This window comes from Lagopus muta, chromosome 4, assembly GCF_023343835.1.
Source record: "Lagopus muta isolate bLagMut1 chromosome 4, bLagMut1 primary, whole genome shotgun sequence".
In the NCBI taxonomy this organism is placed as follows: Eukaryota; Metazoa; Chordata; class Aves; order Galliformes; family Phasianidae; genus Lagopus; species Lagopus muta.
Window position 1 is genome coordinate 38,701,694 of NC_064436.1, and position 12,636 is coordinate 38,714,329.

Below are 12,636 nucleotides of genomic sequence, written 5' to 3' on the forward strand. Positions count from 1 at the left end.
GTGTACTGCCAGGCATGATGGCCAAAGTATAGGTTTGAAAGCATTGCAGTGTTTCTTAAAAAGGAGTAAAAAATGTCATCTCCCTTTTACAGTGACTGTAGTGCTTTCCAGTTCTCATTTAGCTCTGCTTAATGATAATTTTTCTGCCTCTTCTTCTTCATGTATGGGGATGTGCACAGGGCTGCTGTTGCTGGGCTGCAAATATTTGTCCCAGCAATGTCTCTGAAATGCCAGCATGCCAACTTGTGCCACCTGGCACAGTGTGTGCAATCCTACAAGTTGTGGGAAGTGCAGTTGCATGTTATTTTCCTTCCTGGCAGATGACTGAAATTATTTACATAAGGCAACCATTTCTGATATATTCTGTATATACTGCAACAAGAAGCAAGCTTGAGAATGCTCTTCTGTTCTTGTAATGCAGAGGTGGTAGAAATTGAATTGTCTGCAATAGGGAAAGGGCTTTGCACTAAGGGAAAAATATATTTGGATTATTTTTTTTTCTTTCTTTAAATTATATCTGCATTTGTTTTTATTCAGATAACCCCTAGTAAAAGTCATAATTTAGTATTTACAATGCTAAGTATTTTCTGCTTGTCATTTTCTTGTTTTCATGCAGGCCAGCTAATTTATGAAAAGCAAATGCATTTAGCTTTCTGCCCTGTCAACTGATATCTAGAAATATATGAGTCAAAAACATTAGCAAAACAGAACCGCGGACTACAATGGCAAAACCATTAAAAGCTGAGGTTTTCAGCAAGAAGATCTGAGCATTGACTTTTCAGGGATGTTGTATCTACTGCCAGAATCTGTCCTGACTGTACAGCTAGGGAACAGGAGTTCTTTTCTCAAAATGAGAGGGGGAAAAAAAAATCTATCTTCCTTCCTCCTATTAGAATTTTTCACTTCAGACCAACAAATCCAATTTTGCAGAAATTGACTTCACTTTACTAATTAAAATTTTGCAACCTCTCACTGCTGTATCTGAGACTAAAATTCATAAGCAATCTTTTAAATTCCAGAGTTTAAAAAAAAAAAAAAGCCAAAAACACAATACCTGTATGAATGCTGGTGTTGTGTACAGTTGCCTCCTTGAGGTTTACCTTAAAGGAGTGATGGGACCTTAATGGAATTGAGGAGAAATACTCTGAAAGGTATCTTCTGGTTTACCAGATTTACCAGCTGGGTGTGGGGGCCTCTGAAAAATTTTGTTTTGCCTTAAATTTAATTCCTTAACACTCATCAGTGAGATTATGGTGTTTATATTGATGACTGATTTTTAGAGATGTTATACCAAGTTGTACAGCTCAAAGCATTACTTGGGGGTTTCCAAGTATTAGTAATTTTGAAAGGATTTGGTTGTATTATGTCTTCTCAATGGGTGAAATACTTGGAAGAGTGAATTAATAAAAGGAGAATTTAAAGAATGAATGTTTTTTGCTGGGCATGCTACTTACAGTGATGAGCAAACTAATTCGTTTTCCTAATAAGGCTGTGCTGGAAGTCGAATGTTGGAATTACATTAAATGTCACAAAAGTATTCATTGGAGAGAAACAGCTTGTAGGATGTTGGGAAAGTAAATTTGAACATGTTTTTCTGGTTGAAATGAACTGTTTATGCAGACTAAGTATAGCCCTTTTATTGAAAGAATAAACAACTTTGATGGAGAAGTGCAAAAAAATTGTGCACTTTCATTTTCAGCATCCCAGCTGTCACTAACTGATGAATGTTGCCTGTATTTCCATTGTCTAAAATAATTTATAAGAAACTTAACAATGCAGTCTGGAACTCAATCCAGCAGCCATTAGGGAAGGTCTTTTGTGGTTTTTGTGCACTGTTTATAATAAGCATTTATTGCTGAGCTTTTGTGTCTGTTTTGTTTGTACATAACCAGAATTTTACATAAACTAATATACTGAATTGCCATCTTTAAATCATTCAGAAAATACCCTGCTGTTCTACTTTTCTACTGAGTATTAACAAGACAAGAATGTCATCTTATTCTGGAAGCCTGCATCGTCAGGTATTAATACACTCTGTTTAATTAAACTAGCATGAAATTGCTAGGTGAAAAGCTAGGTTTTAACAGCTAAGAAAATGATCAAGAATGTGCAGTTAAAATGTTTCATTTTACTCTGCAGATTTCTTAATATTTGTCTTTATTTCCAAGGACAGCAATCAAGCTGTAATCCCTGAAGCAGTTAGTTTCTTAAATGTGTTGGACATGTTTTGCTCTTCAGTTTGAACTGTGCATTTCCTCTTGTACTGTCTTGTCTAACCACTGTACATTTTTCACATTCAGATCCTGGTGGCTCAGTTTGCTGGATGAGCATTTTCTTTATGCTGTACTGGATAAATAAAAGATTTTAGTCTGACAGTGGTCTGAATTTGACATGGCCAAGTGTTTGAAGTATGTCTGGGACACAGACTTATGTCCTTGTTTCAAGTATGTTTGGGGGAATTAAAGTTGTTGTGCTGTCTGCTGTCTGATTCCAGTAATAAAAGAACATTGGGAACAGTGTAGTTATCAAGACTTTTTTTTAATGCATTTTTTTCTTCTTGGTGGATGAATTTTGAAAAGTAGAAGCAGGGATTGAAATTTTGCGAAATGCTATGATGAATTCAAAACAAACTTGTGCTGCAAACTGGAATTTATTTATTTTTAAAACAACCAAGAAAAAGATGCATTTCGCTTATAGATCAGAACTGCAGGATCGAGCATAAGCAAGGAGAAACTTTTCTTCTCAGCTCTGAAATAAGGAGTTGATCTGAGTAGTGAATATCTTACTACTCCTAAGCGTTAGGCTAGTTTAATCCATATTTTAAAAGTTCCAAGTTTATTAACAAATGCATACCTAAAACATAGAACAAGATGCATATTTCCTGCTAACTCTAGTCTTTAAAAAGAAAAGGCTTCCATATGTGTTGTTACATTTATGTTGCTTTTGTTGCTGCAAATTGACAACTGTGCAATTAAGAGTGATTAATGATGCACCCTGGTGCTTTGGAGGGCTGGAGGCCAGAATTCTCATAGGCTGGAAACTCTGTGGGAAACAGGAGAACAGAGCTCTTCTTCAGAGTGGGGAAATCCCTCTCTCTGAGAATTATTGTTGATGTGGACATGATGTGTGTCAGCTGTGATGCACAAATGATGAAGGCAAAGTGCAGAAGATGATGATCTTGCACTCTGTAGTTGCGCTTTGTTTTTTCCTGCTTGTTATTGTTTTATCACTTTTTCAGCTTGTTTGCCAATGTAGCATATGAATTATATGCATCTCCCTTTTTTATAAGTGAGTTCCTGAACCTGAATGGCTGAAAGGCTGTTGTTGAAATTGGATGAGCACTGAGGACTAGATGGCTTAAAGGGAAGGAGTAAACATTTTAAACAATTAAAAAAGAAAAAAGATATTTTTTAAGAGTTGAGAAGACTTCAGTTAAGCAGACTGGGTATGCCTACTTCAAATCTGTTTGTTTTTTTTTTTCCTCAGCAGCAAAGTATCTTTCAGAAATGTTAATCCAGCTTCAGTTCTGTGAGCACCTGCTTAGAAGGTTCTTAGGAAGCCAAAGTTGTGCAATTTTTAGGCAGGATATAACAACTCTTCTTCAGTCATTCAAGGATCCAGCTTTTCTGAGCAGCTACCAAATATGGCCGGAAATGTTTTGAAATGTGTCAGGAAGCCACTTTTCTACCAAAAGATCAACAGAAAGCTGAAGTATATCAGCAGTGATGTTATCAGACAAAATGTCAGTGGGTTGAACTTTTTCTTGATTTGATTGTCTTTGTGAAATTGTAGAGTATTAGTGTATTTTTGCACATGTGTACTTGCAAATCTAAAAAAAATACAAAAACAAATGAGATTCTTTCACTGTCCTATGTTACCAGTTCAGAACTTGTCATTTCTTTATCTTCATCCTTTCCGTTACAATATTTCCTTTGCTTCCTACCACCCAGTGGTAGTTTCAATGCGTTCATTGTTTGAAAGGCTTTTTTTTTTTTTTTTTTTTTTTTTTTTTTTTTTTTGCTATCTGCTGTGGAATTCAAATGACATTAACCTCATCTTTGAAGACCGAGTACCAAAAGTGGCACACTGTATTTTTTAATTTAAGTCATTCAGAAGGATTGTTGTTGTTTTAAAAGGAAGCTTTCCGTTTTAAGCCTAGATAAGGGTTATGCACTTGAGAATGCAACTTATCTGACCAGAACTTTTGAGTTACACGATGTATCCTCTAATGAAAGGAAGGAAAACAACAACCAAATTTCAACTAACGTCTCCTTTCTGGTGATATGATGTTATGAATTTCTAAGTGAAATAGCACTTGGTGATGCATGCCAGAGTTCCTAACTTTGTGTCTGGATTAGTTCATCCAGTTTGTTTTTCCTTCTGCACTGTGTTTACCAGATATATAACTTGAATACTTCTTGTTTCCTTTAAAGGAAACAAAATGGTACAATTTATAAATCTGTGGGTGTATGTGGTGAGTTGGGAAAGGGAAATACTTAAATATTGAAGCCTTTGTTTTTGTAATTATGTATATGTTTTTTTTCCTCTTCCAGAGTGGCTTCTGCAACAAAACCTGATCTTATTCATGTACCAAAGGTATGTTCATCATCACAACCAAGAAATGTAGCGTGTAGCACTAACTGTTACCCATCTGTTAAGTAGTACAGCACGCTTTATTTCCACATCTTTTTTTCTCTCCAAAAAGAATTGAGAAACCTGGTAAATGAGCATCCATAAACAAACAAACAAATAAATAAATGTTATCTTCTAGCTTTTAGAACTTTTTTGAAAGATAATGCTGAATTTTTGTCTATATCCTGAAGGGAGAAACTCTTTTTCATTTTCATCTGCCATTGCTCTAAAGGCAATGACTTTATAGAAAGAGGGAAAAAAAGAACAAACTGTTGGTTTCTTGCATCCCTGACCCTGGGATAACCACAGTTTTCTTTTCCCACATGACTGTAGTATATCAAGTGTTATCAGTCTTATATTTTTCCCATCTGGAAGCTATAACCCGTGTTGACCTTGGGTTATGTATCTGTGACCCAACCACTCATGTGGCACCTGGTCCTGGAGTCTCAAGTAAGAACAGGAGTGGGTCTGAAGTTTGGCTGGAGAAACTTTTGTCCTTGTAGTCAGCAGAGTGCAACTAGAAAAGCCAACTTGGTTCTAAAGTACTGGCCTCTGACAAAAGAGCTTCAGGGCCCTGGTTCCTCCCTTCAGGCCCCTATCAACAGATCAATGTATACCGTGTGTTCATATGCACGCACATGATCCTAGCTTATGAGGAATGTGCGTTTCTCAAACTGGATTTGGAAGTGGAATGTGGATTTCTAAAAACACTAATATTTTCCACATGAATTATCCATTGGGTTTTGCAGTGGAGCAGTGCTTAACTTTGTCTTGAATTTGATTTGTGTAGTGTCTGTTTTGGATGCAATGAGAAAATTAAGCATCATGGTCTTTGATTTTTGACCATGCACGCACAGATCATTCCCTTTCTTAAATGCATGGCTCACTTTTTCCACAGATTTCTTGACTGCACTCTCACTTGCTTCTATGATGCTCATACCTCTTCTTTGCTTCATGCTAGTAGGCAGGTTATCTCCCTCAGCAGCACTGAAAATACCTGCTGAGGAATGTGCATGTGGTTGGTGTGGTTTTGTGTGTTTCTTTTTTTTTTTTTTTTTTTTATCTTGCATAGGGAGAACCTAAAGAAGTAGTTAAGCCTGTGCCTGTTGCCTCTGCTGCTGCATCCAAAGTCACTGCCATGGCCAGTGTGGCTTACAATAAGACCCCGAGGCCATTCGGAGCTGTGGCCTCCTCAAAAGTCACCTCCATCCCGTCACCGTCCTCTGCCTTCACCCCAGCCCAGGCGGCACCCATGCTCCCCACCCCGGCCCCATTTGCTGCACCAGGACTGCATGTTAACGCCAAGCCTAATGCTGATGGGCGGCCGCCCACGCCGAGCTCTGCTAAACCTGCCGTTAATGTCCCACGGCAGCCTGCCACGCACAATGCCGCCCCAGGCGGCCATGTCGGCGACAACACCCAGGAGCTAGCGGAGGGGCTGCGACGAGGATTCAAAGAGAACCAGGGTGACAATAAACAGCAAAATGGGTAGGTGGGATTTTTTTTTGCTGTGAGGGTCTCTTCCTCGCAGGAAAAAAGCTGAGCTTGTTCAAGTGCCAAGTAAAACACATCTCAGGTGTGCTGTCCAATTACCAGAAGCAAATTTCTGAGGAATTAGTGTGCCTTCAGAAAGGGGTGCCTTTGAAGAGCTGAGTCTGTGAGGATTTAATTCTGAAAATATGTCCATTTGTAGTGTCACACCTAAATTGCAGCAGACCACACCAAAATTTGTTGCGTCATGATGTGTTTTCAGACCGTGCAACAAGCCCAGCATTCATTTGGACACCTGTCTTACTGTTTATGTTGGGTCCCAGTGCAGAGGTTGAAAGCAGCAGGCACTTGGAGGTGCAGAGCCGCCTGGCAAGAAGGATTGTTGACCTTCAGCATTGATTGTGATGACTGTCTTCTTGCTTTTTGACTTTTCTTGACTTATCTTCAATTTCATGAACTTGAAGCCTAAAACTTATTATTAGTATTTCCCATGCCTCGAAGGGAAAGGGCGAGGCCTGGTGCACATCTCATCCAATTTCCTCTCGGCCTGAGTATATGAGGAAATCTGCAGAAAAGTAGCCATCCATATCAGCTAAAATAAAAGATCACAGTTTCAAGTAATCATCTCCTGGAAAGGAAAATTTAGGTGCCTATTCCCCTAAAATTGCAGTACAAATATTTTCCATATGCATATTTATATAATGCTGCCCATATGGATTTTATATTACTCTGTTGTCATGGTGCCTTCAAGGCCGATCTTTAACAGATGATGGAAGGAATCCATAGTGCTTAGTGATAGGATGAGAGCAGGAGATCCCAAGGACTTGCTTCTTGAATACACATTGCCAGACTGTCTTTGTCTTCCCAGGAATGTGTCTTTATCGAATAGTATGTAAGGAGCATTCAAAAGTAGTAATTGGTATTGAAAAAGCTGAACAGTAGCAACAAAATTAAGTTTTCTGGAAGGAAGTGCTGGAGGTGTAAGCACTTAACAATCAAGATAGAATGACTGAATGCATGCTGATACCTTCCTTGCCTTATGTTTAGAGATGGGTGAATAATACTGACTGAGGCTGGTAGGTTGGGAAATTCCTGTTTGCTGCCAGCCTTGCTTATCTAGTTTGGGCAATCTTGAAGGTGTTTGCAGCGGAAAAGGAACAAAAAAAGAAAATTGGCTAAACTGTATTATATCTTCCCTACGACAGTGTTTTAAGTCTGTAACTCAGTTTAAGTAAGAATTAAATACTAGTCTTGCAATCCTGAAATAGGAAACAAGTAAAGAAATATTAAAGAGATTATGCTCATCTGCAGCTACGTGACTGACTTTGTTTTACTTAGTTAACTATCACTGTAGAAATGTAAGTTTGCTATGTAAAACCACAACCCCATTTAATGTGGAATTTGACGCTTGTGATATAATAGTGAAGGCTTTAAATTATTGATCAGACTGAAATAAATTCCATTTTACTTCTTGTATACTTGCATCTTGCTCATAGATAGCACTGCTGAGCAAGTAGAATTCTTCAGACTTAGCTTAATACTCAGAAGTTGTTTTTTTCCTTCCTTCTCACTTCCCTCAAATAATGTTAGGTACATAAACTATTTGCCTTCACTTCAGGAAGTTTTGTTTTTCCTTGTTTACTCCTGGCATAAATAGAGAGCAATTTGTCCTCACTAGGCTACGTGCAATTAAATTTTGTTGTTACTTTCTTGCCAACTCTCACATGAAAATGTGCCTGCTGCTTTAAAAAAGGTAAGATGTTCATAGACTTCACTCAGTTTAAGTTCAGGTGGGCGAAATTTTTCCTTTATAGGTTCTCTTGATGGTTTAAGTTTTGACTCTTTATGTGACTACCAGAACTTGGATTTGGAAGATCCTGTAATATTTCAAGAAGCAGAGAATGTATTAACAAGTCAAATACCTTTTTTCCCTTGCAGATAACAACAATGACAAAGTTAGTATCAACAGCACTGGAGTTGAATTATGGTCGTTTTTTTTTTGGTTGTTGGAATAACCAGCATGTATTTTTGTTTTGCAAACAAAACAATATTATATAAAACTCTTTCAGAGTTTTATATTTAAAATTTTGGCAAAATGGCTTCAGCTTCCTTATAACTACTTAGTGTAATAAATGATTTGTCTGCATTGGACATGATGTGATCTTGCTTTTCACTGTGTTAAACTGCAGTATTTTTAAAAACTATTCCACAAAACATTTGTGCAGTGTTTGTGTGTATTGATAGATTCTTGATGCACCTATAGCTAGTTGGTGTCAGCAACACAACCGGTGAATGATGAAATACAGTATAAAAGGGAAAATGATCTGAGGAGTATGGAATGAAAGGCCAGATGTTGAATTCATACCACAAAATTAAGAATGACATGGGATATGATTATGACTTATTGTGATTTTATTGGCTTATTTTTCCTTCTCTTGCCTTAAGAATGAGTCAAGGCTCAGTCTGCCTCATCGAATATTCCTTTGCCTCTGGCACCACCTTGTGCCTCAGTGGCTCATTACTAGTAGACCATTAAGCCATAAGAAAGAAAGTAAAAGGAGAGAAATCAGCAGGATATTTTAATTGTCATGCCATTATCATCAAATACGAAGGACTTAATTCACTGTGACAGTTGCTAGAATGCAGTCAATAGTATTATTCTAATGCTATTACAGCACGTAAATAATTACATTTCCATGTAACGCTATACCTTTAAGTACTGCTTTAGTTTTCAGACTTGATTCTCCCTATTAACTGTTGCTTTACTTCACTTTCTTTGGATTTACTTTACTCCATCCTGGAAATGCCACTGTCCTTGTTCCTATACCCCTCCCTCTGTAGTAACCTGGCGAGGCACATTTCCTTCACTAATGCTGTGTGTCCTTAAATGCAATCTTTTGCTGTAATTTTGAATGATAGGTTTCCTATCATTCAAATGTTGTCTATTCTTTTAAGCTGAAGTATTTGTTAATGCATTCCACTGAACAGATCTAATTATTTCCTGATGGCAATTAATAATGTACAAAATTCTCATTCACATTTTTAATCTTTACCAAAAGCACTTTGGACATTAATAATGCAGTAAGTAGTAGCAAAAAAAAAAAAAAGGAGTAACTTTTAAAGGTTTGGGTTGTTTTTATTTCATTATTATTATTTTTAATATAATTATAATTTCTTAGGAGCTAGTTTTGCACAGGTCATCTCTTATAAACTTTGTTTAAAAAAAAAAAAAAAGAGTGCAGGTACAGGTTCTGAGAGATTAATGCTTTGAGATAACTAATATGGAATTTAGGAATAATATATGTAGTAGGAATTTTCTGTTACCTGCTCTTAAGCTAATCAGTGTCGTTACATTTTCTTTACTTAAAGTAAGGCTTCAGAATCCTGTATTCACCGAAGTCCACTGTTCAGGGGTTGGTCATATAATAGCACATACTGAGGAGAAACATTTCAGATAAAAATCATTACCCCATTTTCTTTTACTTTTGGAGAGGGTATCAAGACTCTGTAGTTTCCCATTGTGCTTTAGAGCATGTTTACCTACACTTTCATCCAGCTATGATCCAGGTCATACCAATTGCAAAAGACTTTGTGTGTGTGGGTGGCCTTGTGCAGTTTTTTGCCTCCTGTGAATGAAGGGAAGACTTTGTCCAGGACACTTGATAAGTGAATAGACTACTGGACTTTATTAAAACAAGCATATTCACCTATTATTTCAATGCCCTTTCAATATACTTTCCCCCAAAATTAATTCAGTAGAATAACTAGCTGCACGTTTTTTGTTTCAAACTTCTTACTTTATTTCTTCTTTTCTTTTTTCTCTTTTTCCTGTTTACACTGGGAAAACTTTTTCTTGCTGTGTTATTCTGTCATCTCCAAGGAAAATCCCACCCAAACGGTAAATGTTTAAATATGTATCTTGATAATACTGTCTTTTACAGTTTCAAATGTTCCAGTAATGATATAAAAGAAAATATTTTATTTGGATTAGAATAGTTATCAAATTGTATTTTTGTTCAGAGAAATGAGTCTGTGTTCAGATGTGTTTGTAGAGCTCACTGCTATGTTCAAACTCAGAAGTTGACTTTAAATGCTGTGAAAAGCCAGATCTGCCCATGTCTTTGTAGTTACCCTAACCTAGATGATTCTTGAAGAATCTTTTAGCTCATATTCTCTTCTCTCTTAAACACAGCCCACCACGGAAGCACATTGTGGATACCTATACGGAGTTCTACCACACCCCTACTCACAGCGATGCCAGCAAGAAGCGGCTGATCGAAGACACTGAAGACTGGCATCCCCGGACAGGCACTACCCAGTCACGCTCTTTTCGCATCCTTGCCCAGATCACTGGCACTGATCATAGTGAGTAGCTTCATAAGGAAATAAAATTAAAGGCTGCAGGAAGATAGGTGTTTTTTAAAGCTGGTGGGGGAAATAATAAGGTGGTTCAGTCACACTTATTAGTTTTCTCCTCTTGGACAATAAATCAAGGAGGCAGAAGACAGTTTCAGAAGACTATAGTAGGAAGTTGTTTTTATAGAACTCTTCAAATTCCTAGGTTACTTAAAATATATGCATTAGTAGACATTACTTCTTATTGATTTGAATAACAGTACATTCTAGATAGATATTAAAGTTACCTTTTTCTACTCCTAAAATAGTTGGCAAATATGCATTTGCCGTTTCTTTCTCATTCTGCACGACCAAAATGGCACTGCTTCTGTTCAAATGCAGTACTTCAGAAAGTGGAGAGAAAAACTAAAGCTTTTTTCAGGCATTTAGAAAATCTTTGATGATTATACGAAGGTATGCAATCTGTAATGATTTAACTACTCAGGAGCACAATTCCATAGCTCCTCAGTTTATTCCTGGGGCATGTTTTCATCCTCTACTTACGATATAATATGTCTATATTTATTGTAGATTGAAACTGAAAGTGCAGAGAAGATCTTTCCCAGTCACATAATTTTATGGTGGATCTTGAATTTCTCTTTATGCTCTTGGTTGTGGTTTATTGGCTGATATCTGTAAAATTATATAAAAGTTATTAGAAATTGTGTCAGAATGTTTGATGTCTGTCATGTTCAGACAGATACCTTATGGAAAGGTTGATAATTTCATTTTTTTTCTGCTTTTTACATCTAGTGCTATGATAAGTGAATATTTTAATAATAATAAAATAAAGGCAGTGAGTAAAGCGGACTCCCTCCCTGGGGGCAGATTTGATTAAATCAGCTATCAGTTCTCTGGCAGAATTACTCTAGAGACCAATGAGAATATCTCACTGAGTGAGGTTTAGTGTCTTTGTGTGACACACCATTCTGAATTCAGACAGTTAATAGTTTGTTTGATAGTCCTGTGTTGTACTAGTCTAGTATTGCATTATTATCTTTCTTTGAATTCTGTCCCTGTCAGGATGAGAACTCAATATCAAATAATATATATGTGTTCTGATCTAGTACTGATAAATAATCACTTTACTAAATATTACGAAGATGTGGTTGCAACTATATTTGCCAAACTTAAAACCAGGCTGAGAGTTTATGTTATTCTGCCTGCAGCCCTCTAGCACCTTGATGAGTCATAGCCTTACAGACAGGTGCTTGAATTTCACCCCATTCAAACCCTGTGGATGTTTGTCCATAAGAGCTGCCTCCAAAATTCCACTCTTTCTTCTCAACTCCCTTTCTCTTACTTTCTCAATGCCAACATGGACAGCAGGCCAAAAGATGTGACAGAGACCAGCAGAACCACTTTACAGTAATCGTGCTGGCAAAGGGGCTCTTCGAGTTTATAGACATATCTCATTTCCCAAAGGGCACATTTAGAATTGAGGAATCCAAACACGACTTGTTGTAATTTCCTGCTGGGGTGAATACTTTGGCACAGGGAAGAATCTCGGTGTTTGGCAGTGCTGTTTTGTGCCTTAGGAAGTCAATTTTTTCTGTTTTCTTGCAGTGAAAGAACCAGAACATGAAGGTTCAAAGAAGTCTAAGTGAGTCAATGTTTTACATTATTACTTTAATACTTTGCATGTCTTATTTTATAACTGGTAGTGTTACTTTTGCATTTGTGTGAAGTTTGAGTGTTTTTAAAACATTGCTGCTTTTGCCTTGTAATTCAGCATGTAAAAATCAAGATCTTTCTGTATAGACCAATCTTTTAAAATCCCTGTTTGTACAGTCCAGTATTAATATTTGTGCAGAGGTTTGAGCTTTTCCAAAAAATTGGGCTGTTTTGCTTTTCTGTGCAAGGTCAGCTTGTCAACATGTTTTCTTTTTCTAAATCTAACCAGGCATTTTTGATTTGCAAGTGTGTATTGGATTTCAAGATGTAGCTGGAAAATATTACTGTTCTAGTCTGAATGAGGGTCAGCTGTCTCCTTGGTTTGGGATAAGTGCTGTTTGATATGAGGACGATGCAGTGGCTAAATCTTACTGTTTGTGCAGCTGGGAGTCTTCCTATTGGCATTATCTAACACTGGAGGCAACAGTTTGAAGGACAGGAAGG

General features: G+C 37.1%; 1 protein-coding gene across 12 annotated transcripts in view; it reads left to right on the forward strand.

Moving 5' to 3' along the window:
- Nucleotides 1-12,636, forward strand: part of PDLIM5 (PDZ and LIM domain 5) — a 117,151-nt gene that overhangs the window by 58,570 nt on the left and 45,945 nt on the right. For 6 of the 12 annotated variants that reach the window (XM_048942402.1, XM_048942399.1, XM_048942408.1 and 3 more), the window contains exons 4-8: nucleotides 4,554-4,596; nucleotides 5,705-6,120; nucleotides 10,004-10,021; nucleotides 10,316-10,488; nucleotides 12,085-12,121. In XM_048942402.1, the coding sequence (XP_048798359.1) occupies nucleotides 4,554-4,596; nucleotides 5,705-6,120; nucleotides 10,004-10,021; nucleotides 10,316-10,488; nucleotides 12,085-12,121 (687 nt within the window). Of the gene's footprint in view, nucleotides 1-4,553; nucleotides 4,597-5,704; nucleotides 6,121-8,061; nucleotides 8,079-10,003; nucleotides 10,022-10,315; nucleotides 10,489-12,084; nucleotides 12,122-12,636 lie in introns of all 12 variants that reach the window. The other 6 variants (XM_048942405.1, XM_048942409.1, XM_048942407.1 and 3 more) reach the window with 4 other exon arrangements.